The sequence below is a fragment of the Gigantopelta aegis genome, chromosome 12, assembly GCF_016097555.1.
Source record: "Gigantopelta aegis isolate Gae_Host chromosome 12, Gae_host_genome, whole genome shotgun sequence".
NCBI classification, from domain to species: Eukaryota; Metazoa; Mollusca; class Gastropoda; order Neomphalida; family Peltospiridae; genus Gigantopelta; species Gigantopelta aegis.
Genome location: NC_054710.1, coordinates 46,902,732 through 46,929,375, shown reverse-complemented (window position 1 = coordinate 46,929,375; position 26,644 = coordinate 46,902,732). Strand labels below are relative to the sequence as shown.

Here is a 26,644-nt window from a genome sequence, read left to right as displayed (position 1 = left end):
TACTCTTTTACGACAGGCAGCAAGGGATCTTTTATTTGCCACAGGCAGGATAGCACAAACAATGGCCTTTGTTGAACCAGTTATGGATCGCTGGTCGGTGCAAGTGGTTTACACCTACCCATTGAGCCTTGCGGAGCACTCACTCAGGGTTTGGAGTCGGTATCTGGATTAGAAATCCCATGCCTCGACTGGGATCCGAACCCAGTACCTACCAGCCTGTAGATCGATGGCCTAACCACGACGCCACCGAGGCCGGTATATAGATGTTCAATACTGCGGTATACCGGTTTATTGTTGCAGCACTAATATTAAAACTGACTAGCAAATGTATTATTATTAATTAATTAAATATACTTTCTAAATTGGTAAATGGACCAACAAGGTCAAAAGCGTTCCTGAGAATTGGTCGATGACGGCGCACTAAATAAAAAATGGCATAAGGACATCATAACAATTAAAATAATAGCTGACATTCGCACAGTTGAATATATCTTATACAGCAGATGATAAAAAGGGAACTGTTCCAGTATTTATTCCTATAAATTTAGCAATATTCAGACTGCTGCAAGGTGTTTAAAATACTACCTTCAATGTACGGTGGTACAAACTTTGTTTTTCCATAGCTTTAATAATTTTAATTATTAGGCCCTATTCATATTTTAAAATCTAAATAACCATCTAATATTTATTTGAATAAAACACTGAAATTATATGCTGTATTAATACACAGTATTTTGATGTGAAGTTCATTACTGGTCTGCCTTTTCTCTTACGGTTTTATTTTTACAGCCCTTAGGTCTATCTGCTTCCATAAAAAAGATCGACATGTAATTTTAGTTTTACTGACATTACTCATATGCATGTAAATATAAACATGCACATACAGACAACAGTTTGACATACGTTTAGAGTTTGATAGTTATAAAATACGAAAACTACAGTTATTTTAATGTACATACCGATGGATAGGTCTACTAATAATTAAAACAATTAAATGCGAAAATAAAATTTAAAAACAACATGGATATACTTCAATTTTCATGGCTGGTTGCTGTCAGTAGTTCTGCATGTCGAACTGGGAAAGTAATAATACTCTAGGTGTGTTAATTGCTAAAACAATTGATGAAATCTCAAATGCCCCGATTCAACAGAGCCCTCGATTTAACAGAAAGTAGTATACATGAATATATGGTCATATTTTTTGTTTGCAATGTTTCCAGCAAAGCAGATCACCCAATTGTTTACCCTAAGGGTCTGTTCTAACAAATAAAGCAAAGCAAAAGTATGTTGTGCGGAGTCAGGTCCAAAATTTCAAGCCCTTGGATCCCGGACTAAAGGCAATCTAATTAGATTGAGTAGGCTTATAGGGGCCTAACGTTTATTCATAAGCCTATATGTAGGCCTATTAGCATTAGCCTACTGTCAGACAGCTATATGGTTGCAAACGAATCGCCACGCATTTTTAATGGATTATACCTAATATTGTGGGTAGAATGATGAAAATACATAGTGAAAAAAGTGTTCAGGCCAGCTCTTTATTCCCGATTTTTGTTTTTGGCCGAATTTGAGGACTTTCTCCATGACTGGGGTGGGGGGGGGGGCAGTTGCCCCCCCCCCCCTGCCCTCCCGTCTTATACGCTTATGAACATGTTTTTACTAGATCTGGAAAACCATCTGCTGAAAATAAACAAGCAATGGATGACTCATTTTACTATATAAATAAAAGAACACCATTGTTTTGAAAACTTTATTTAACTCTTGGCATAAACCCACTCCTTCCTATGTTTTTAAAGCACTTCAGCCACCTGCTTTACGTATGAGAAAACAGATGTCACGCATTTAACCTGTTAGTCATCTTCTATATTTCTTAAATAATTTATTTCTATTTGTAAATCAAATTATTTGTTTATACGTTTTTATGGGCATGTAGGCCCTATTCTGAGATATGTTTACTAATTTTCAAAATAAACATCAGTAGGCCTAAATATGTTTGGCGGGAAGCAACGTTGATGGAACCCGTTTCTAAGGCCCAATACATTTTCTTTTTATTTCGTTTTATTAAATGTAAATCGCTGACGGAGTCAAATCACGAGCCATCACATATTGTGTCCCAAACATTGCTAACAATAAATGAAAGATATTTGTAAAATGTCTTTGTGTTGTTATTATTATAATGGTTGGTCCACAATAATGTTAAATATGCTAATACGTAGGGTCAAAGGACGCGGATGCTTGAGTACTTAGTCACGTGACAAGAATCTGAAGAAATTTTGCGCTTTGTGTGCAATTTCCGTTACCACAGGTTTCCGGTTCATTCCTTTCCTAATTTAGGCGAATTTTAAAACGAAAAACACCAGGAACATATTTGTAAGTATAGTGGTCATTTAAATATTTCAATTTTACGATAGTTTTGATTGTATTTGGTGAAAGTCGTCTGATAATTCAGACACCGGGGCCGCATGTTTGTGTTCGATAGCAAACAGGATGTGGTGCGTGATTTTCAGCCGGAAGTTTTAGAAATAAACATCGAGCAGACATCTATTTCCTCTCATCATCTTCTTCATCTTTGAACTTTTAATAATCTTCGAAATATGTTTCTTCTGAATCTCCATTTTCAGTACCTTCGTTCGATTTTAGTGTTGGCGTGGCTAGACTTAAATGGCCGCCATGTTTCTTGCGAACCGCTATCGAAACTGGGGCAAACGACATCAAATAATGGCGAATAGAAAGCAGGCGGGATTTTACATCAGTACAGTAACTGAGTACGCACGATCCCACCACTGGTTTATGTAATATGTTTTTATAATTTAAGATTGTCCTAATGTTTTCCATTACTATTGAATATCAATGAAACAAAAGTAATAATAAAAAGATCAGTTATTCAATATGGAGACGTATTTATAAATAGTTTTCTATAATGCAAAAGTAACTGTTTGGCCATCTCCAAAACCCACCACATAGGCCTATTTATAGACCATCCCATCCAACAGACATGTTTTTTTTTTTGGTAAGTAATTTCAGTTTGGTCTGACAAGAAGAAAAGTATTTATTTCAAAAAAAAAAAAAATCCCAACTATTTTTGTGTGCAATGTAGAAAACAATATGCTCAGTAAATTCCATAAATTTCTAAAACACTAAATTACTTTTCTTCTTATGTCACACTAAGCTGAAATTATTTACTTTTTTTTTTTTTTTTTTGTAAGACGATGGGATGGACTATAGGTCATGGTTCCAGCTACATTATCCCTGTTATTTTATTTTTAATGGACAAATAACATCCTCACATCGGCCTTCATAACAAATTAAAATTTTATTTATTTTTATCATTAATATCAGAGTGTCTTGGGGTAGAAAAATAAGTATTTATAACTGTTGGCATTTACTAATTGATTATTAGTTGATGAAAAGTTTTTAAAATGCCCAAGTTTTATTTTCCATTGTTCCAGGCTAAGGTAGTCATAGTTAAAAGGTTATGGGGGGGGGGGGGGGGTCAGTGTCTATTGAGTATTGAACATAGCTGGGGATCAAACTAATTTTTCTCTGTTATTTTTTTTCTTTTTGTATACTATTATTATTTGGGTTATTGTGGGATTTTTTTAAATAGGGTTTTTTGGTTCAGTTTAAAAATAATATATATATATATACTTTTTTTGCACTGACATGACACAGGTGTGTCACAGAAACATAATATACTAAAGGAAGTACCGGTATATATTTTTACCTGGGTTCTTTCTTTTGTTTGGTCACTTTCATGTGATGACTATTTAAATGTTTGTGACTAGAAACAAGGAAATCACATGACAAGGAAGTTGTGTGTATTGTGTTAGAATAACTTTAGCTTAGTTAAAATAACTTGTTTCCATGGTTACTCTAAAGAATTTTTTTGTTAAAAAACCAGTGTACAGCATGGTGCAGCACCATGCCTCAATAGTCTAGCACCATCTTGCCTTAATCAGCACCATGCTGCCCTGAGATTAAGCAAGCCTTTTTCAGTAATTAATTCTAAAATTACCTTTATAAAACACCCAAAAAGGTATTATTAATTAATAAAATATGCCTTTTATATCTTTTGCCATTCATTTATTAAAGCAAGCACATAAATTACATTAATGTTTATTTCAATTAATTTTTGTGTATTTTTAATGAAAAACAAGTGCTAGAAAATGTTGAAAATGCCCCAAAAGTGTTCGGTCTAGCATGCCTTGCCTAATTTGTACAGAAATCACTACAAAATGTAGCAGGTTTCCCTTGAAGAATGTCAGAATTATCAAATGTTTGACATCCAATAGCTGATGATTAATTAATCAATGTGCTCTAGTGGTGTCATTAAACAAAACAAACGTAAACAATATAGTTCATGTTTTAAATAAAACAAATAAACTCTGAGCAATAATTGTAGCCAAATAATTAGTTCTAGCTAAAACAACACAAAACAGTATTATCTAATAGCTCTTTAAACATTCTAACTCGAATTAAACTTTTGACAAGTTTTTTATGAAATGTGTTTGCTTGATTAAAATTAATTTGTATTTCACAAACAATAAATGTGCAGCTAAAGCTCAAATGGTTATTTTAATCGTTAATGTCTGTAAGACATGGCTAATGACTTTCCTCTTCTTTTTCTTCTGTTTTTTTTTTTTGTTGTTGTTGTTGTTGTGGATTTGCTGTTAAACCTAATGCTTTAGCAATGAATCATTTGGAAAGCTTTTTTAATTATCAAATATTTTATTAGTTAAATATGAAAAGAACAAAATGTAATAAAAATCATAGCTTAAAAAAAGGAAAACGATTTTGTCAGCAATTTTAAATTAGAACACAACACAGTTTGAAGAGCTGGTTCTCAGTTTGCTGCTATTATAACAAGTTTCTGACAATTGCAGCCTTTTTAACAACCAATTTTTTTTTACAAACACTGGTTTTCTGAACAACAAAATGTATTTAATATATAATATTAGTCATTAAAAAAGGCTCTGTTAGTTGTAAAAAAATATCTTAAAATAGCAGGACAGTTTGTTTAATGTATTCTTGAACATTTTTAGGATGAAAGATGAAGCGTGCTGTGTCACCTGTTACCATAGAAACAGAAGATGGCGTAACAGAAACCATTGAGATTATACAGCAAGATGAAAAGAAGTTGAGACTGGACACCGATGAACTCATGATTGATGAAGGGTTTGTAAACAGTCTAGACAGTTCCAAAGATAAAAATAGAACATGGTTTTCCCCCAGTTTGCATGTAAAAATACCTTTAATATGTTTTGTGTTTTTTTTAATGTAGAACAGCTGAGTTGAGTAATTGGGAGTTTGCACGCATCCTAGAAAGTGCTTTAAATTAAAAAAAATTCACCCTGGAAAGCTTAAAACTCCTAAAAAAATGAATTAACCTCCTGGAAAGTCCTGGAATTTTGTTGTTGTTTCTACATTTAGCCGATGTGTGTTTTTGTGCTGGGGTGTCGTTAAACATTCATTCATTCATTAATAACAAATGATTATTTGGGAAATATATAAATAATTATTCTTGATGTCTAGTTCTAAACTAAATCCTTAATAAAATTTGACTTTCTTGATGATTGCCTCGAGATATTAGCTGAAATTTTGTGTATTGCTTTATCATGTACTGTTACAAATTATGTGTCACTTTCATGATGATTTAATAATTGTTTTCACAGACTTATGCTTTTTGAACTTAGGAAATAAGAAAAAATGTTTTCTGGAGTTTTGTTCACAATGCCTCGAGATGTTGAGCTGAAATTTTGTGTATAGCTTTATCATGCACTGTTACAGATCAAATATGACTAATTCATGACAATTTAGTAATTTTTTCACAGAATTTTGGCCCTTGAACTTAGGAAATATTACAATTTGTTGGGTCTGGTAGGACACAAGTATTTTTTTAGCAGTACTCTCAGAATCAAATCCAGGGCTAGTTCTGCCACTCGCCAAATTCACCAATTGTAAATTTTAAGAACAGTTGACAAATGTGTTTTCAACCTTTATACTACTAGATTAATTTTTGAGTGAGTACAAGTTTTTACTCACATATATTCACTTAAATGTTTTATAAATACATAAAATAAAGTTCATATTTGAATTGGTAAGTATTATTTTCAGGTATTTTTCTAATGTTTATGATATTTTAGATCAGTTAATGTTGATTAAAATTAGGCAAAAAATCGAAAAAGTTGCGTTTACATACAGGCATTTGTAGCCAGCTGTCCAGTATTTATGTTCATTATTCCCAATAACAGTGGCTTTCGGACTAGAATTAAAAAACCCAACTACGATTCATATCCCAATATTTGGTGATTTTTGTTGTTGGTAAAACGATCAAATTTATTATCAAATTATCTGTCACAATCAGCTATCGATCCCTGAAAATGACCGCGATGTGCCGCCATTGTTGTCAAGCGAAAATATTTTCCGATGAGTGTTGTGTGAAAAACAGCGGGAAATATGAATTGGGGAATGCACTGTATACAGTGTGCAGTAAGTTGACTGGCAAGATATCTCGCCTGCAGTAGTCGTACGGTTAATTTGGCGAACAAAATTAGTGTAATAATTGATATTTTCTTGGAAAATAGCTATGGGTTTTGCATTTTTTAGATAATTTGGAGAAATTTTCTGATCACCCAGAGCTAACCCTGAAATCCTTTCTAAGCTGATGTATCCTGTAGCCAATTGCAGGCTGTCCAGCGATCCTACATTTATCCTATTTTTATATATTTTCAATCCTATTTTTGTCCTACTTTTTCATAAGGGTTTGCTGGACATCCTGCAATTGTGTAATCAAACTCAAAAGTTGATCAGTTTATACAAACTTATAACCATGTAATTTGACCCAGTTCCCAGTACTACAAGTGTACTATTTTCCTCCAGGGTGGTGTATGAGGAGGAGGTAATCCAGCCTCAACAGCCGCCCCCGCAGTACCAGAATCTGATCATTCAGCACATGGACATCGCAGAGCCACTCTCCACTCTCAAGAAACTGCTCGAGGTCAGGCTGCAGTGTTGCCTTGGCGACCACCTCTTCTTCCTTCAGGACAGTATACAGGTAGGACTGGCCATGTTTGTCTTTTAAGAGAGGTTAACGGGAGCAAATCCATTCCTCTGAAACTTGCAAAAGCGATAGTTTCGTTCGCGCATCACTCGCGTTAAGTATAGTTTGTGTAACCCATTTTTCGTTCACTCATTGAATTTATGACATCATTTACAGGTTCATGATGAAAAGAAGGAATGTTTTATTTAACGATACACTCAACACATTGTATTTACAGTTATAAGGTGTCGGACATATGGTTAAGGACCACAAAGATATTGAGAGGAAACCCACTGTCACCACTTCATGGGCTACTGTTTTTGATTAGCAGCAAGGGATCTTTTATATGCACCATCCCACAGACAGGATAGTACATACCACAACCTTTGTTACACCAGTTGTGGAGCACTGGCTGGAACCAAAAATAGCCCACTGGGGCCACTGACGGGAATTGATCCTACACCAACTGCACATCATGTTCATGATGGGTTAATTCAAAACAAAATAGGTTACCTGAATTAGTTTTTGCGTAACCCCTTAATGGTTTACGCATATGTTCACTTCTCAGAGAACCTGCAGGTAAAAATCCACAACTCTAACAGGGTTTACGCAAATGTTCAATTCTCAGAGAACCTGCAGGTAAAAATCCACAACTCTAACAGGGTTTACGCAAATGTTCACTTCTCAGAGAACCTGCAGGTAAAAATCCACAACTGTAACAGGGTTTACGCAAATGTTCACTTCTCAGAGCACCTGCAGGTAAAAATCCACAACTGTAACAGGGTTTCTGCCAGAGGATAAAACGAGTATGGTGCCATACCCAAATTTGTTTGCAGATATATATTTTTTAAGTTAACCTTTTGACAAAATTAATTACTCTTGTCATTACTGTATGATTTTCTTAAACCTAACCCTAACCGTAACCCATTTTCTTTCTGGGGGAGGCCCCCCCCCATACCCCATGTTGACTGTGGTTGCATTCAATTCCATAGCGCCATACCCAAAAATTTCTTTCTGGTAGAAACACTGCTTAAATGTTTAGGGTACTGATGCATAGAGAATGCCTTTATTATGCTATGGGATTTACGCCAAGCTATTTATTTCTAAGCCGTACACAAAAATAGTTTTTTTTTTTTGTGTTTCATCCAGATCACTTTTACTCTTCTTCTTACATCAAACCAAAGTTTTTATTTGAGAATGGGACGGACTATAAATAAAAATTAATCCTTTGTCTGTTAGTTTGTCACGTTTTCCTTCTTTCTCTTGTATATTATTGTTGTATTGCCAGACTGTCATATTTTATGATAATGTCATTTGTTATTTAGTATATTACAGCGTGTAGTGTAAGCGTTATTGATTAGCCGTGTTGTTGTTGTTACAGCTGGATGAAAACAAGAACCTGGTTGACCAGTGTGTACAGGGAGACAGGATGGTTATTTAGTATATTACAACGTGTAGTGTAAGCGTTATTGATTAGCCGTGTTGTTGTTGTTACAGCTGGATGAAAACAAGAGCCTGGTTGACCAGTGTGTACAGGGAGACGGGATGGTTATTTACTATATTACAGCGTGTAGTGTAAGCGTTATTGATTAGCCGTGTTGTTGTTGTTACAGCTGGATGAAAACAAGAACCTGGTTGACCAGTGTGTACAGGGAGACAGGATGGTTATTTAGTATATTACAACGTGTAGTGTAAGCGTTATTGATTAGCCGTGTTGTTGTTGTTACAGCTGGATGAAAACAAGAGCCTGGTTGACCAGTGTGTACAGGGAGACGGGATGGTTATTTAGTATATTACAACGTGTAGTGTAAGCGTTATTGATTAGCCGTGTTGTTGTTGTTACAGCTGGATGAAAACAAGAGCCTTAGCCGTGTTGTTGTTGTTACAGCTGGATGAAAACAAGAGCCTGGTTGACCAGTGTGTACAGGGAGACGGGATGGTTATTTAGTATATTACAGCGTGTAGTGTAAGCGTTATTGATTAGCCGTGTTGTTGTTGTTACAGCTGGATGAAAACAAGAGCCTGGTTGACCAGTGTGTACAGGGAGACGGGATGGTTATTTAGTATATTACAACGTGTAGTGTAAGCGTTATTGATTAGCCGTGTTGTTGTTGTTACAGCTGGATGAAAACAAGAGCCTGGTTGACCAGTGTGTACAGGGAGACGGGATGGTTATTTAGTATATTACAACGTGTAGTGTAAGCGTTATTGATTAGCCGTGTTGTTGTTGTTACAGCTGGATGAAAACAAGAGCCTGGTTGACCAGTGTGTACAGGGAGACGGGATGGTTATTTAGTATATTACAACGTGTAGTGTAAGCGTTATTGATTAGCCGTGTTGTTGTTGTTACAGCTGGATGAAAACAAGAGCCTGGTTGACCAGTGTGTACAGGGAGACGGGATGGTTATTTAGTATATTACAACGTGTAGTGTAAGCGTTATTGATTAGCCGTGTTGTTGTTGTTACAGCTGGATGAAAACAAGAGTCTGGTTGACCAGTGTGTACAGGGAGACGGGATGGTTATTTAGTATATTACAGCGTGTAGTGTAAGCGTTATTGATTAGCCGTGTTGTTGTTGTTACAGCTGGATGAAAACAAGAGCCTGGTTGACCAGTGTGTACAGGGAGACGGGATGGTTATTTAGTATATTACAGCGTGTAGTGTAAGCGTTATTGATTAGCGGTGTTGTTGTTGTTACAGCTGGATGAAAACAAGAGCCTGGTTGACCAGTGTGTACAGGGAGACAGGATGGTTATTTAGTATATTACAACGTGTAGTGTAAGCGTTATTGATTAGCCGTGTTGTTGTTGTTACAGCTGGATGAAAACAAGAGCCTGGTTGACCAGTGTGTACAGGGAGACGGGATGGTTCAGATCAACCTGGAGGTCAAGTCACAGCCAGGTGAGTGGAGAATTCTTAACTGTACTTTAAGTGTCCTCATAGTTTACTGTAGATCCTGAAATTAACATGTTCCTAAATTAATGCGAGTGATGGTAGGCAGACTAAAATGCGATATGAAATTAATGCGAGTGATGGTAGGCAGACTAAAATGCGATATGAAATTAATGCGAGTGGCCTCCCGTTAAAATATTACTTTTCTAACAACACACGTCTATGTACTTTTCTGTTAAATCCGAGTTCATGGGTCTTCAATGAGATCAAGTCAATAACATGTCTGTGTACACATCAATTAACCTGTTTATGATCCATAGTATTTTTGGTGAGATCAACTCAAAACATATTTTTGCAATAATTTACATAAGATGTATAGTTACCTAGCATACATGAACCATTACAATTGTATCTTCATTATCTTGGAACAGTGATTTCAAAGTCATAATGAAAGAACAATTCACAAAGTGGTATGCAAAGTTACAGCGAACTTGAACAGTAAAAACAAAGAAATGGTCGACCTCAGGATTAGCGTGCTAAAACCCATTCACGCACAATGAATCACATAGGCTTTTGACAGGGTGGCAAAAGACTGCAATCGTCACACGTGGCTGGTATCTTGCTGGACTATAGGGCAATTAGTCTGTCTCGCCAATGATGAATTGTTTTCCAGTTCTATTTTATAAATATATTAGAATTTTAATTTTTTTTTTTTTTTTTTTATAATGTTGGATAGACAAAACATAGAAATAAATGCGTCATATTATTGATGTTAATAACATGAACTCGCATTTTTCGCATTAATATTATAATCGCATTAATTTCAAGATCTTACTAGATATGCAGGAGTATGTTAATATGTAATATAATTTGTATTGCACATTTTTAGGTCTTTTGCAAGGGAGATAACTATGGCTTAGCATTGAAAAATACATATTAAGAGTAGCTTCTCCTTGTTGAGTGTTTCTTTATAAAAGTGACACCATACAATACTACTTCTCCCATACGAGAATAGTCAATTGCGAAAAGACAAACATTACTAATTCATATCATGTGACATCACCTAAAGATTTCTTTATAAGCTTTCATTATTGTGGCAAACCCGTTTCTTAAAACATAATGTATTTTTAGAGAAATGAAACCAAATTAGAGGTTATACAAATATCACTCATAAAAAGAGTATACTTGATTATTTAAATTTCTTTTCCTTTTTGTATAGAAGTGTGAAAAAATTAATTTTTGTTTCAGTCATTAAAAAAACCCCATTGCTTTCATCTGTGTGTGATGTTTTGTTCTCTTTCATTCACGATAGCTCACTTCTATGTGTTGTTAAAACTTTGTTTGGTCTGGTGGGGCAGGATCTAGATCGATTTGTAGATTACTTGCCTCAAATGCTTGATTTGTAGGATCAAACCCCCTCAGTGGATAGATTTTCTGATGTTTTTTTTTGGTGGGATGGGCCTTTCTCTCTCTTCCCCCCCCCCCCCCCCCCCCCCACATCCAACCAAACCAATGTCCCAATGGTATATCAAATGTTTTTGTGTGTGTGGTGCTAAATCTGAGTTTTGTTGTAGCAAGTGTTCTCCTCGCTAAAACAGACTTTTAACTTTGGTGTGTGTGGTGCTAAATCTAAGTTTTGTTGTAGCAAGTGTTCTCCTCGCTAAAACAGACTTTTAACTTTGGTGTGTGTGGTGCTAAATCTAAGTTTTGTTGTAGCAAGTGTTCTCGCTAAAACAGACTTTTAACTTTGGTGTGTGTGGTGCTAAATCTGAGTTTTGTTGTAGCAAGTGTTCTCCTCGCTAAAACAGACTTTTAACTTTGGTGTGTGTGGTGCTAAATCTGAGTTTTGTTGTAGCAAGTGTTCTCCTCGCTAAAACAGACTTTTAACTTTGGTGTGTGTGGTGCTAAATCTAAGTTTTGTTGTAGCAAGTGTTCTCCTCGCTAAAACAGACTTTTAACTTTGGTGTGTGTGGTGCTAAATCTAAGTTTTGTTGCAGCAGGCGTTCCTGCTAAGATCAACATCCTGGACATCCTGAAGACGGCCGAAGAGCTGGAGGAGGACCAGACCGTGGAGGAAGGTAAGACTGCAGGGCTTGAAACAGAGGCCTAGTGCGAAAAGCTCTCGGGCTTTTTGCCAGAAAATAATGTGAAGGTAATAAATACAAAACAGACAATAAGTGCCCCAACTAGGTGGTTATGGCTTTTAAATATTTTGAAATTGAACACTGCATTTCATGTGCTTTAACAAATTTTAAACAGTAGTTCTCTGACTATCATCAAATTTTTTAGGATACATACTTTTACCCTCTGGCAGTTAATTTCTTTGAATATTAGTTGATAACAAAATTTATGAATTTAAGGTTGGTTTAAACAATATTTATTAACCATTAAATATACGGTTTTGGGATCGGCCAACAGGCATGAGCCTATATTAAGGCCTCTCCCTAAGGAATTTAAGGTTGAACACATGGGATTTTTTTTTTTTTTTTTTTTTTTTAAAGATTTGTTTCCAGAAAGCTGTGTTATTTATGTTACATTTCTTGTTTATTTTCAGTGAGAACCGTGAATCAGCCAGCGAGCCAGACAAAGGATGAGTCGGACAACATCACACGGTGGATTGTCGATCAGAACTTCCGACGGGAACAGGAGAGATTGAAGATTCCATACGGTACGTTCCCCCGCACTCACCCGTTATCTCATTAGTGGAGGGGTGGGATCTAGTTTTGATCAGAACTTCAGACAGGAACAGGAGAGATTGAAGATTCCATACGGTACGTTCTCACGTACTCGCCCATTGTTTGCCCAGTGGAGGGGTGGAATCTGGCTCAGTCGGTAGATCACTTGCCTGGGGTGCATAGGTCATAGAATTAATACCTCCTTTAGATTTATATATATATATATATATATATATATACTCTTCAAAAAAAGAAACGCAAATGGGTTATAACTCCGATTTTATGTTTCCTACCGGTTCATGCTTTGTGAATATAAGGTCATTGCATGTCCCAAACACATTCCCACGGTTACATTCGATAAAACGCAGCTACTGTACAATAAAGTTCCAAAATGTGAATATTCGCAAAAACGCAGCCACGTGCAAACCATGTCACCACTGCACGTGCGTTGTCTGCACGTGCAACATGAACACCGACAGTATAAAAGTGCAGGGTGTTCGCTTGCCTGGCCTCTGTATCTGACCGACAGTTGACAATCCAGGACATGCCACGTCTCAGTGAAACGCAGAGAAACAATGCCATCGGCCGACTAGACGCAGGCGAATCCAGAACGGCCATTGCCAGGGCATTCCATGTGTCCCCAAGCACCATCTCCAGACTGTGGGACCGTTACCAGCAACATGGATCAACACGTGACCTCCCTAGATCCGGTCGACCACGGTTCACTACCCCCGGGCAGGACCGCTACATCCGGGTACGCCACCTTCGGGAACGATTGACTACTGCCACCTCCACAGCCGCAGCAATACCAGGTTTGCGCAGGATATCCGACCAGACCGTACGGAACCGCCTACGTGAGGTAGGAATTCGTGCCAGACGTCCAGTTCGAGGTGTCATCTTAACACCACAACACCGTCGACTCCGACTGCAGTGGTGCCAGATTCATCGACAATGGCCTCAACTGCGATGGAGACAGGTGTGGTTCAGTGACGAGTCCCGATTTCTGCTCCGACGTCATGATGGAAGATGTCGCGTGTATAGGCGTCGTGGTGAACGTTATGCGGCAAACTGCGTGCAGGAAGTGGACAGATTCGGCGGGGGTAGTGTCATGGTGTGGGCAGCCATCTCACACACTGGCAGAACTGACCTGGTCCACGTGCAGGGCAACCTGAATGCACAGGGCTACATTGACCAGATCCTCCGGCCACACATCGTTCCAGTTATGGCCAACGCCAACGCAGTGTTCCAACATGACAACGCCAGGCCTCACACAGCACGTCTCACAACAGCTTTCCTACAGAACAACAACATTAATGTCCTTCCTTGGCCATCGATATCACCGGATTTGAACCCAATTGAGCATCTATGGGACGAGTTGGACCGACGCCTCCGACAGCGACAACCACAGCCCCAGACCCTGCCCGAGCTGGCAGCAGCCTTGCAGGCCGAGTGGGCCACCATCCCCCGGGACGTCATCCATACTCTGGTTGCTTCAATGGGCAGGCGGTGCCAGGCAGTTGTCAACACACGCGGAGGCCACACCCGGTATTGACTCCAGATGACCTTGACCTTGGTGGTGTGTCCTATCACTTACTCACAATGGACTAGAGTGAATTGTGAACAATCCTGCAACATTTGGTAATTATCGGACTCACCATTCAATAATTAAATCAATTCTCCAAATGTTACGACAATGTGGTTTTGCGTTTCTTCTTTTGAAGAGTATATATATATATATATATATATATATATATAATATCATATTTTGTGGTATGTACTGTCCTGTCTGGGAAAGTTCATATAAAAGATCCTTTGCTAATTTGAAAAAATAGGTGATGATCATTATTAATCATTGTAATCTAGTGGTATCGTTAAACAAAACAAACTTTAATTTGACTTGTGAACAACTTAATGATTTTTAGTAAGAATAATCATTAAAATGTCACCAGCTATTTTGTTTTAATAGGTCCATTTCTGAGGAGAGAGAGTTTGAGCTACAGAATGTCTCTATGCAAAGAATCATCTCTAACATCTGTATTTACTGTTATTTTTATAATAGATCCATTTCTATGGAGCGAAGTTCACGTCAAACACTGGATTCAGTGGGCGATCAAGGAGTTTGAGCTACAGAATGTCGCCATGGAGAATTTCGCCATCACAGGCAAACAGCTGTGTGAACTGACACACCCAGCATTCATCAAACTCATCCCACACGACCCCGGCGATATCTTCTGGACTCATCTCGAACTACTGAGAAAATGCAAATTTGTTGGTATGTACAAGACGTTTCTTGATAGAAGACGGATCTGGCCCTGTGTTTATAAAATGTTTTAGAGTCTAGACTCAAGAATTTAATAAAGAGTCTGAGACTTTTAACGTCATGGCAACACCATGCAAACTGCATGTGTCACGTCATTGAAAATTTTGAGTTTAGAGACTAACGTTTTTATAAGCACAGGTCGATTTTCTTATTGCTGAATGCAGCAACTCTTGAGCAACGGTCATAAGTGCATCGCACGATATTTGTGTATGTATAAATAAAAAAAATCTGTTGTAAATCTGTTATATGTTGTATTTATAACCACATTGTATGTCTGTACTACGTGAATGTAAGATCAAAGAAAAATGAAAAATGAGAAAAAGAAACCCCACTCTCTTGGCCAACAATGCGTAAAAATATATTGTTGGAAAGTGTGTCTTTGTTTTAAGTTGTTTTCCAGTACTATAACTGTTAACGATAGGCCTCCGAGAATTGAGAATTTGCATAGCATGTATATAAGTTTGGCAGCAAGTAATTTGGGTAACCCATGAAACAAATATAGGTTATGCAAAGCTAAACTTTCACAAGTGACAAGCAAACAAGGTGATGCAGCAGTTTTCAGGGGCGTGTAACTCCATTCTTCTTTTACACTGAAGGAGTGGGATCTAGCTCAGTTGGTTGAGTGCTAACGTGAAGTGCTTGGGTCGTTAGGATCAAATCCCCTCAGTGGACCCATTTCCACATTTCCAACTAATGCACTACGACTAGTATATTAAAACAAATTTTTTAAAAAGATAAAGAATTCATGTGCTCCAGTTTTTACATATTAGTAATTTCCCTAGAAATTAGGCAAGGCATGGTAGACCAAACACTTTTGGGGCATTTTCACCATTTTCGGGGCACTTGTTTTTCATTACAAATACAAAAACAATTAAAATAAACAGTAATGTAATTTATGTGCTTGCTTTAACAAATGAATGGCAAAAGATATAAAAGGCATATTTTATTAATTAATAATACCTTTTTGGGTGTTTTATAAAGGCAATTTTAGAATTAATTACTGAAAAAGGCTATTTTAATCTCAGGGTAGTAGAGGGGATGAATTTAGTAACTGAAACGGAATTTGCGATTTTTAAAAAATAACCTTGGTAGTTTTAAGATTCAATATTGATAATATACGCATAGTGTTTTGATATGCGAACATTCGTGGAGTGCACTGTATGCCTAAATATTTTCAGAACCATTAATTCTCGGAAGTTACACTTAATTGCCGTAAGCTTGCAACAAAGCATGTGACTGTTTACCCGTGTCACTTTACATAGTGAAATTTAACTTGAAATATAAAAATAAACATGTACTAATACAATTTTAGAATGTTGATTATATAATAAGATTTCTAGTACATTCAATTTCGATATTTTTCAATAATACTTGTTACGATTCATAAGCATAGCCAATTTACACGACGCTTTCGTTGGAAAACGTAATTTCGTAAAACTTCGGGCATATTCATTAATCTGTACGGAAACATTTCACATTTATAGTCCGTCCCACGGGGAACGCCTTTTTTCATGCTACGGAATTTACTACATGTTATTTATTTCTGAACCGATTGTTTTCTAAATTGCACACAAAAATAGCATTTTACTTTTCTTCTCACCGGTTTATTATTGTAACACATGTAGCATGTGCTACAGACCCTGCGGTTCAGGGGGTCCCGCGGTGAGGCATTGTGTACATTTTCCCCAGGTCATTTTTCCCTCTCCCCGAGGGGGTTGCAAAATATATATCTTGGGAATTGGGCCCAGCTATTATTTGTGCTACAGGCCCCGCTGATCCTTAAACCGGCTCTGAATATATAATTCTAGGCAAATATATTTTTTTTAAAGTTATAAAATAATGTCGAAACTTTAAACGATCGACAGAACAGTGCTTAGTTTCAGTTCATTACCACTGGCTTGACCCGACCTCGTTTGAATATATAATTTGTGCACACGGCAAGCTAGTTAGGTTACAGAGCAACAATGTGTAATCGAGTGAGTACTAGTAATTCTTATGTGTGCCCGTTTGTTTTGGGGGTTTTTTGGTTCATGCTTTGTAATCATACTGGAACTAATAAAATGTTGTCATGTATTTATTTATTTATACATATTTTTTGGCAACTAATGTAAGATTACGAACAATGCATTACCAAAGTTCTTGTTCATATTTTCGGGAAAATAGCGGGGTTTGTCAACGGTGTGTTTTGTTTATAAATGAAACTTACCCATAATCCATCAGATGAAATGAAACTGAAAGCCACACAATCAACAATTATTTATTGTTTGAATTTAAGGGAGAATGGATCTCTTTATTATTATTAAATACAAACAATAATTAACTGTAATTAAGTTTGTGGCTTTGTTTTAACCGCGGCTTATTTAAAGGTGCGGTTTATTTACGGATGAAGGTGGGAACCAAGTGGTGCGTTTTATACACTTTTTTTTTTTTTTTACAGGTATTTAAAAAAAATAGCAATAGTAAACCAACTCAGAGCTGGAACAATAAAACAAATGTATATAGTTTATAACAATAAAACATGACACTAATTGAATAAAAAACGGGAAAAAACCGAATTTGCAGAAATCTGAAACGGAATGTGTCAAAATCTGAAATGGAAAATCATCCCCTCTTGGTAGCATGGCGCTGATTGAGGCAAGATGGTGCTAGACTATTGAGGCATGGTGCTGCACCATGCTAAAACAAGCTAGGGAAAACACTACATATACTTAATTTACTTTGACACCTCGTAACAGTTAAACTGATATTTCTTTTCATACGGGAGTGTCTCTGAACATTAATTCATTTTAAAATCCACACACTATCTTTATTTGACATCCAATAGCCGATGTGTATTTTTGTACTAGAGTGTCATTAAACATTTCATTATTCAGTCCATGTAAACAAAGTCACAATTTTCTGTGGTGAAGACATGTGTGTTCATAACATTAGATAGTTACATATTGGTCACTAAAAACAACAACATGGGGACAGTTTGAAGGTGGCAAGAGGTGAAAAACCTCTTGAGTTATATCATATGGGTGAGGATGTTCAAGAAAATGTTGTTCTTTGGGACAGTTTATGGGTCAATTTTGGTGCAGCACGGTAAATGGAAGATGGATGTTTAAAACTGGCTTATATGAAATCACTGCTGTTGATAACCATAGGAATGATTTTTGATACATCTATTTTTTGTGAGTTGCATACAAAAAATCTCAAATGAAAGAGGGCCATAATGGAGTTACTGCCCCTGGTATGTTATAACGAATCAGATTTGTCATGTTTTAATTTGGTTAGAACTGACTGCTGTAAAAGTATGTGGTAACCACCTGGTAACCTGAATGATCATTCTCCACTTATTTCGATGCCTGTCATGTTTAATATTTATTGCACTTACGAAAATGCCAGTGGTATTTTCAATTACACCCATATTAATATTTTTTAAATCTTCAGCTGTCATGCAGCAGCCCACTCCACAGGCCATTACAACGATCACAGTCTCCACATCTGACACAGAGCGTAAGTACTGGTACTAACTTAACACCAAGTTATTCAGAAATGATTAAATGGTTGTCGGATCAGAAAATCAGTATACTCTGAATAATTAGGTATAGTTGGATTAAAACTATTATTAAGTTTTAAGATCAAGGCAAAAAAGAAGCTAACAGTAATGCATTAATTTTTTTAATGACTTGGTTAGAAATATTGTTAGGATGATACTCCCATTTTGAGAGAATGTAATTAATTTGGATAATTAAATTTCTGCCATCCCAATGTCAAAACCTATAACTTAGTTTCGGATCAAAATAGTTTTGCCAATGGATGTCGGATTTGGGAATTTAATTACTAGTAAAAATTTTTTTACATTTTTTGTTATTCATCCATAATAATATGTATATTACTCAAGTTATTGCAGTATAATATATGTTATGAACAGGGTATAGTTTGTTTTCAAATTTTTTATTAACGACCTAATTTGAAAACCTGATTAGCAGCTACTGTTTCTAATATTTTATAATTATGTAGCAATTTCTGAAAGATGCGTACAAATCATGCCACAATGCTAAACAAAATGTTCCCTAATGAATATGTAACAGTTTTTTCCGTCTCAGATCGACGAGGAACAAGCAAGTCCTGGCGGCCACGATCTCCGAGAATAACCGGTGATGAGAGACTGTCGCCTGGCAACAGAACAGGTATTATTACCCATCAGGTTAAAAATATGTTGGTACATATCAAAGTGGGATGTAACACTTCGACGTCACACGATGATATCATTGATTGGCACACTACAACCTTACAGAAATCGTCAACCAAACGAATTGAGTGATATAAATTAAGATCAGTTATGGGTAATAAATAGGATATTAAACTCGCTATTATTTTATATCATGTTTATGTCCCGAATGAAATAATTTTCAATTTTTACTAACTGTAGCTCATTTAATATTCTATAATTACTTGAAATCCAGGTACGTGTTGCAGAAAATCGTGCAGGGTGGGGTCTGTATTGTGGTGAGCAAAGTTTTTAGGGGTCAAAAGATGCTACCGTAGAAAATATATTGGGGAAAAAAGAAGAAGAAATTTTGCTTCGAGTAGGGGGTGGCTTTAAATCCCCTCGAAAATGCAAATAAAAGATGCCTTGCTGCTAATGTAGCATGTTTCTTCTGAAGACTGTGTTTGTTTAACTTGATTATTTGCTTTTATTGGGAATAAACAATTTTTCCATTTACGTAAAATTTATAGAATAATCAGCCCTAACAATCGTCTTTCTCTTTTTCAATAAATTTTAGAAAAAGGTTATGTCAACCAAAGCAGATTATGCAGATATTTTTGGCATAACCCATTTTTAGGTTATACTAAGTTTGATTGTATAGAGTCCTGGGCCCTGTTTACGAAGCGAAGTGCTAAAATCACCTTAACCGTGACTACTAGATTAATTTTTGACAAAAACCATGTTGGAGTGGGTACAAGTTTATAATTTTTACTGACATATATTCACTTAAATGTTTTATAAATACATAAAATAAAGTTCATATATGAATCAGTAAGTATTATTTTTGTAATTTTTATATTTTAGATCAGTTAATGGTGATTAAAATTAGGCAAAAACTCTAAAAAGTTGTGTTTACTTACGGGCATTTGTGGCCAGCTGTCCACTATTTATGTCCATTATTCCCGATAACAGTGGTTTTCTGACCAGAATTCTTTTTAAAACCCGAACTACGATTCATATTGCAATATTTTGGTGATTTTCGTTGTTGCTAAAACGATCAAATTTATTATTAAATTAGCTGTCACAATCAGCTATCGATCCCTGAAAATAACCATGACGTGCTGCCATTCATGTCAAGAGAAAATACTTGCTGAAAACCACTTTTTGAACTCAAAATTCCAAGCTATTTTCCACTGAAAAACAACAAACAAAAGCTAGCATGCTGTAAAATAAACTGTTTCCTGTTAGTAAATCGTTTCCGGTGAGTGTCATGTACAAAAGAGTGGGAAATATGAATTGGGGGAATGCATTGTATACAGTGTACAGTATGTCGACTGGCATGATGTCGGGCGAAATATCTTGCCTGCAGTAGTCAGAAGGTTAAAGGAAACATGTTACGAGACCATATTATAGCTAATTTTAAAAGCAAAATGATATAAAAATAATATACAAATAAGTTTATAACAATAAAATACACGTAGTTAACTTAAAATGAAGAAATTATGCCAATCAGTATCAAAGTACGATTTATGCATATTTATTCATGAGTGTTCGGGGAAAAAGGGAAGTGACATCAGAGCCGCTGTACTCTTCCATTGTTGTTAACTGTTTATATATGGAGTAAGGGGCTTACGATCTTTCCAGTCCAACAGTGCCGTACTGCACGGCCTTTGGGTGTAAAAATAAACAGTTTAAACGATCGGGATTGTCTTTTTACGGTTTTCCAAAGGATTGTATCCGAAGAAAGACGTGTGTATTTTATCGCAAAACAAAAGATTGGACACCAACACCGCATAGTACTTTGGTGTCAGCCTATTACAGCCCGGAGCCCGAACGTTACCCAGAGACAAAAACAGTACTCGGTTGCGAATGCCGAGGTGTACATTGTACATATTTGGCACAAATAATAAAATAATTTTAAATAATGATTTTAATCTTCGGGCGGAGTACGTCACAAAAACATTCCTCATCGCCCGAAGCCCCAAAGTAACACGAAGTTCAATTAAAAATAAACCACTACTGTCGGTGTCGAAATAACTATTATGTTTCATCCACGGGCTGACTTGAGAATCGGAGTGTTATTTTAGTTAATTGGTCCTTTCTTTCCGTGTCCTGCACATGTGTTTCCTGATTGGCAAGTGTATATTGCAGGGTATCGACCAGGTACGTGATTACCACTGTCTAGACATACGTACAAAATACTTGCCAGTTTTTTAAGATCACAGGGTATTGTAGCGTAACCTGTCGCGACTATAGTACAATGTTAATGGACATTATCAGCCGCTCTGCTTCATTACTGTAAATAATGCTGTAAAACCCTTGATTAAGTAGACTTTCCCATCTAAAATTACAAAACTGACCAATTACGTAGTACCAAAGAAAAGAAAATTATCACATGGGTATCGTGAGTGGTTGTTTTCACTCTAACGCACCCTACCAATAGGCCTAATAATATGCTGCTTTTTTTTTAAGAGAGAAAAATACTATAACCCCATTTCGTTCTATTGATGCAAATAGAAATATATTTAGTTAAAAAGTTGTTTATACTCTCAAGTCATTTATGTTGTTTTACAAGTCAGGTTAATGAAAGTGAAGCGCCTTGTCGTAAATTAGAGCATTTGTTTACACTGTGCATACAGATTTCATTATGAACAGCCCGAACATGAAAAATGCGATATTTTCTAAAAAAAAAAAAAAAAAAAATGTTTGTCCTACATTTATATTTTTTACATATTTAAATACATCATATCGAGGTGTATCTTTATGCTAAATATGAACAGTATACACCTCGGCATTAGCATCCGGGTTTTGGTTTTGTCTCTGGGTTACTTTCGGGCTCCGGGCTGTAAATTGGTCGACCATTGGTTTCTCCACCCTCCGACTCGCTATCCGTTTTTTCTTCAGTATCACTGTTGTAAGTAAATGTGTGTCTTTCTTCATTTACTAACAGCTCCAATTGATACGGCAAAACGTTTTGCGAACGAACACTCATTGTTTTGGTAAGCTGTGCAAGTCTTAGATTCTTTATGAGTGGTACGGACTAATGCTTTTAAGTGTAAGGCTTCAGATCAAGCGACACGTCTCTGACGTCATGGACCTCGTGATTGCCCAGCTCATTAAAGATCGGCAATTTCCGCTAAGAGCTCGTATCTGGGGTTGTTTTATGGAGATATTTTAAGTAATTAATTTAATTTTAATTTTTATTTTTAGGTGATTCAATTTATAATTAATTGTACATGGTTGGTACCAAATATAGGTCACGTGACATGTTTCCTTTAAAGTGCGCAAAGACCGTAATTTGATCTTAGTGCCAAGATCGCTACCTAAAACGGGGCTATGTGCATTACTCTGTATCTTATTAATAGTAAATTATATGGTGTAGCTGACATCGTTGTTTTGTTTGACAGGTAACAACGGTCAGATTCAGCTGTGGCAGTTCCTGCTTGAACTGCTGACGGACAAGGACTGCCGCGAGATCATCATGTGGGTGGGCGACGAGGGCGAGTTCAAACTGAACAACCCGGAGATGGTCGCTCAGATGTGGGGGCGGCGCAAGAACAAACCCACCATGAACTACGAGAAGCTGAGTCGAGCACTGAGGTACTACTACGATGGAGACATGATCGCTAAGGTATGTGATTCTATAAAGGAAAAACAAGTTCAGTAACCAGAGATAAGAAACTGTTAATTATCTGTTTTACATTCATCGGGGTGTGAAAAAAACTCCATCTACAAACTGAGTGAATCGTTATCATTATGGGGGTGAGGAGGGCGTAGCCCAGTGGTAAAGCGTTTGCTTGATGCGCGGTCGGTGTAGGATCTATCCCTTGCTGCTAATCGAAAAGAGCAGCCCATGAAGTGTCGACAGCGGGTTTCCTCTCAATATCTGTGTGGTTCTTAACCATGTGTCTGACGCCATATAAACGTAAATAAAATGTGTTGAGTGCCTTGTTAAATAAAACATTTCTTTCCTTCCTTGTAATTATATTTGAAACATACTAATAATAACACTAAAACTTCATGTTTTATTTTGAAATATTTTGGGGGTTCTTAAACAGTGAAGTTCAGTAAGGCAACGTACCAATGTAAAGTGACGTCTTCAGATATGCCGCTCCCAGACGACTTTATTTGTACGTTTATCGAGAAATTAACAAATTGGCATTATTACGGCTGGACTAATTGGATGGCTTTAAATTGTAATGAACATAACGGAAATTATTACTAGCCTACAAACTCCTTGTTCATTAACTATTGTTCATTAACTACACAATCACAGTACCATCCATCGTTTATATAATGACTGATATTTGTTTATGACTGATATAAGTTTAGTAGATAATTTGGTAGAATTTTTGGCTCATCCAAAACTAGCCGTGTATTGGTATGAATGCTTTTCACTGGTGACAGTATTTTTCCATTTTAATATTTATGGGTTTTTTTTACTGCTAGGTTTTTAAATGATGTTATGTTTATTTCAGGTTCATGGGAAGAGGTTCGTCTACAAGTTTGTGTGTGACCTCAAGATGTTGCTAGGTTACAGTGCTGGGGAGTTGAACAGACTGGTCAGCGAGTGTATAGAACGCAAACTAAACAATGCACGGGACTCAATCAGACCGGTCGGTTTGCGTCGGGTGGTGGAGCAGAAAACACAGACGGTGCAGACGATATGATAGTCTAGCGAGGAAATCATCTGTGTGAAATCGCCCATCTAGAATCACATGCGTAAAAATCACTTGTGTAAGAGAATCATATGCATAAAATCACCCATGTAAAATCATATGTGTAAAAAAAATCCTGATACTTACACAGAATTGTGATAAGGAAGCTCTCGTGTATGAGTGTGTGCGTAAGCAAAAATAACGTGTTGCCAATGGTAACGTAAAGTGAAATTAGCGGATGAAACCGGTATGTTGCAGACGGTGCCCTCATCTCTTGAAGTCATACTTGAACAACAGCGTAGTTTATGTGATGTGATTCCAAGGTTTGAGACTTAAAGAGAATATTACTGTTTATTGTAAACAAATGTGTTGGGAATCACAGGATGAGTTTCATTAAAGAGACTGTTCCTCAGTTTGCAGCTATTGTGACATGTTTCTGACTAACAGATGGTATTTTAAATAACTAAAATTATTTATTAATTAAATGTTCATGTGTAGCAGGATTTCATGTTTTCGCAAATACCAGAATTTAGGTTGGAAAAATAATATGACATGGAATCCCCCAAAATCGGTATTACACTATCTTTATGATTCCAGCAGTATCCTTAAAAAAGAAAAAATTCTGTGCTAGAATATAATTTTCTGTATAATATATATTATTAGGTGTTTTTGTATTGTAATAATGTTTGTGGGCCAAACTGGATTATATCTCCCATTAATTTCATACATTAAAATGTTTGTTTTAGGAAGTGAAATGAAGTTTAAGCTATTACAAACATTAGAATGATCAGAAACACACTGGCAAGTTTCAAATGTTACCATGACAATGACATCAAATGCCGTGTTTGCCCTTTTTGGTTGGAAAATGTCATGTCAGCGGCAAAAAAATGCTGTGATGCCCTACCTGGTTTGCCATGACACCTTGCCCAATTTCTGTTATTAAACTGAAGACAACACTTACCATACCACCCAAAAATTAAAATACATCCCCTGTACTGGATATAAAGACACTGATACTCAAAAATGGAACCATGTCTTATGTTCCCTCGGCTCTATCTCTAACCCTAACCCTAACTTTAAAACATTCATTCGATAGAACATAGTGTTGGGGAGAAATAGAGTTGAGGGAACACAGAGCTGACCCCCTCAAAACTAAAATGTGTTTAACATATAATTTTAGCCGTTAAAGAGGCATTAGTTGGAAACATGTTATAGTAACAGCAAACAACGAATGATCCCTTTAATGGTATTTTGTTTTTATACAATATCTTCTCTTTATTGTTGATAATACTGAGGTTATAGCTTCTTTGTCAATATTAGCGAATTACAACTGCCTCATATATATATATTGAAAATCTTGGTGATAACTTGCCGTAGGCAGTTGTTAAGCTAAAAATGTATTGTGGAAGAAAGTACTTATTTCGGAAGTGAAGAGTACAGTCCCCTTATTAGGAACTCTGAAGATTGTAGCCTTAAAAGTGTTTTGTAGCATGGAGCTCCTACCTGCGACTGTTCGGAAGTTCTTAAGTGTTCATTATTGTATGTAGTGTGCGTGTACAAACAACTAATATACTAATTGTGCCTTTCTTTAATATGAACAACTTTCACGTCTAGGGTGATGAGTACTGCAACTAATGGTGCTCTTTGTTTGTCAAGGGTTTTGTCATTATCAGTTTATCATCATTGCACAGAATTGCTTCATTAAAAAAAAAAAAAAAAATATATATATATATATATATATATATATATTGTGACTGTTACAGAAGTTGATACTGTATTTCAGAGGTTTACATAGGAACATTGAGATTTCAACTCTGTTTTAATATGATAAATAGTAGTTTCAAATTGATTAGTGATTTAATTTTTAAAAATAAACATCACAGGTTTATAAAAGCTGACACAAGACATTCTGAAGAAATTTATTTCAAAACTAAAAAACAGAATGACCATGATTTTGGAATATTTCAATTAAGATTTTAATTTCAACTCCAAGGCATTTAAAGAATTTCGTAAGTTTCTTTGACCCTAAAAGCATTTTATTTTTGTGTAACGGTTGTTTTGTTTTTAGTAATAATCTCATGAGATATTTTGCATGGTTTAGTTGTTTATTAGCAGTCATATGATAACCAATTGATAGCTATTGGCTCACAATAAGAACAGGTTCTATCCAAAATCATGCTTTCCAAAAAAACATGTTTCGTAAGGTTAACACATTTCTCATTTTTCAGAAATAGTATTTTGTTTTATCAAATTATATAGCTTTGCATTGGTCATATTTCATATATATCCTTGTAAAATATACTGATGGAAAGATATACGGGTACACATACACAGTAACAGCAAATATTGACTGTAACCGAAACCCTCATCCATAGTATCAGGAATATAAGTGATACTGGCATTACTGATAGTCATGTTTTGTTTAGTTTAACAACAACATTAGAGCACATTGATTTAGTTATCATCAGCTATTGGACGTAAAACATTTTATAATTTTGACATATAGTCTTACAGAGAAACCCACTATATTTTTCCATTAATAGCAAGGGATTTTTTTATATGCACCATCGTACAGGCAGGATAGCACATACCACGGCCTTTGATGTACCAGTCATGGTGCACTGGCTGGAACGAGAAATAGCCCAATAAGCCCACCGAGAGGGATCGATCCCAAAACGACCATGCATCAAGCGAGCGCTTTACCACTGGGCTACATCCCGCCATACTAATATTCAATTCCACATTATATCTGTGTATTTTATACAGGCTTAACTACTCTAACAGTGATATATCAGATATCACATGTTCCCTTATTTCTTTTCATCAGTATCATTTTAAGAGAGAGACACAGAGAGAGAGAAATTGATA

General features: G+C 36.3%; 1 protein-coding gene across 5 annotated transcripts; it reads left to right on the top strand.

Moving 5' to 3' along the window:
- Nucleotides 1–2,154: 2,154 nt before the first annotated feature.
- On the top strand, nt 2,155–25,536 carry LOC121386872 (GA-binding protein alpha chain-like). 5 transcript variants are annotated; one of them, XM_041517903.1, is made up of 11 exons: nt 2,155–2,367; nt 5,040–5,172; nt 6,877–7,051; nt 9,853–9,937; nt 11,929–12,006; nt 12,483–12,596; nt 14,663–14,875; nt 18,356–18,421; nt 19,000–19,098; nt 22,526–22,749; nt 23,597–25,536. In XM_041517903.1, exons 2-11 carry the CDS (start codon nt 5,048–5,050, stop codon nt 23,786–23,788), a joined length of 1,371 nt encoding a protein of 456 aa, XP_041373837.1. In that variant the 5' UTR covers nt 2,155–2,367; nt 5,040–5,047; the 3' UTR covers nt 23,789–25,536. The 5 variants fall into 5 exon arrangements, with proteins under 5 accessions (XP_041373837.1, XP_041373835.1, XP_041373839.1 ...); XM_041517901.1 differs by having other exon boundaries at nt 2,156–2,367; nt 11,926–12,006; XM_041517905.1 differs by having other exon boundaries at nt 2,157–2,367; nt 19,015–19,098.
- The last annotated feature ends 1,108 nt before the right edge of the window (nt 25,537–26,644 follow it).

Bases quoted from the DNA above. Each gene is read 5' to 3' on its own strand.
- LOC121386872 (XM_041517901.1), top strand. From the start codon at position 5,048: ATGAAGCGTGCTGTGTCACCTGTTACCATAGAAACAGAAGATGGCGTA. The intron at 12,597-14,662 runs GTACGTTCCCCC...TTTTTATAATAG, and splicing joins GAGATTGAAGATTCCATACG to ATCCATTTCTATGGAGCGAA. The intron at 18,422-18,999 runs GTAAGTACTGGT...AATATGTAACAG, and splicing joins CTCCACATCTGACACAGAGC to TTTTTTCCGTCTCAGATCGA.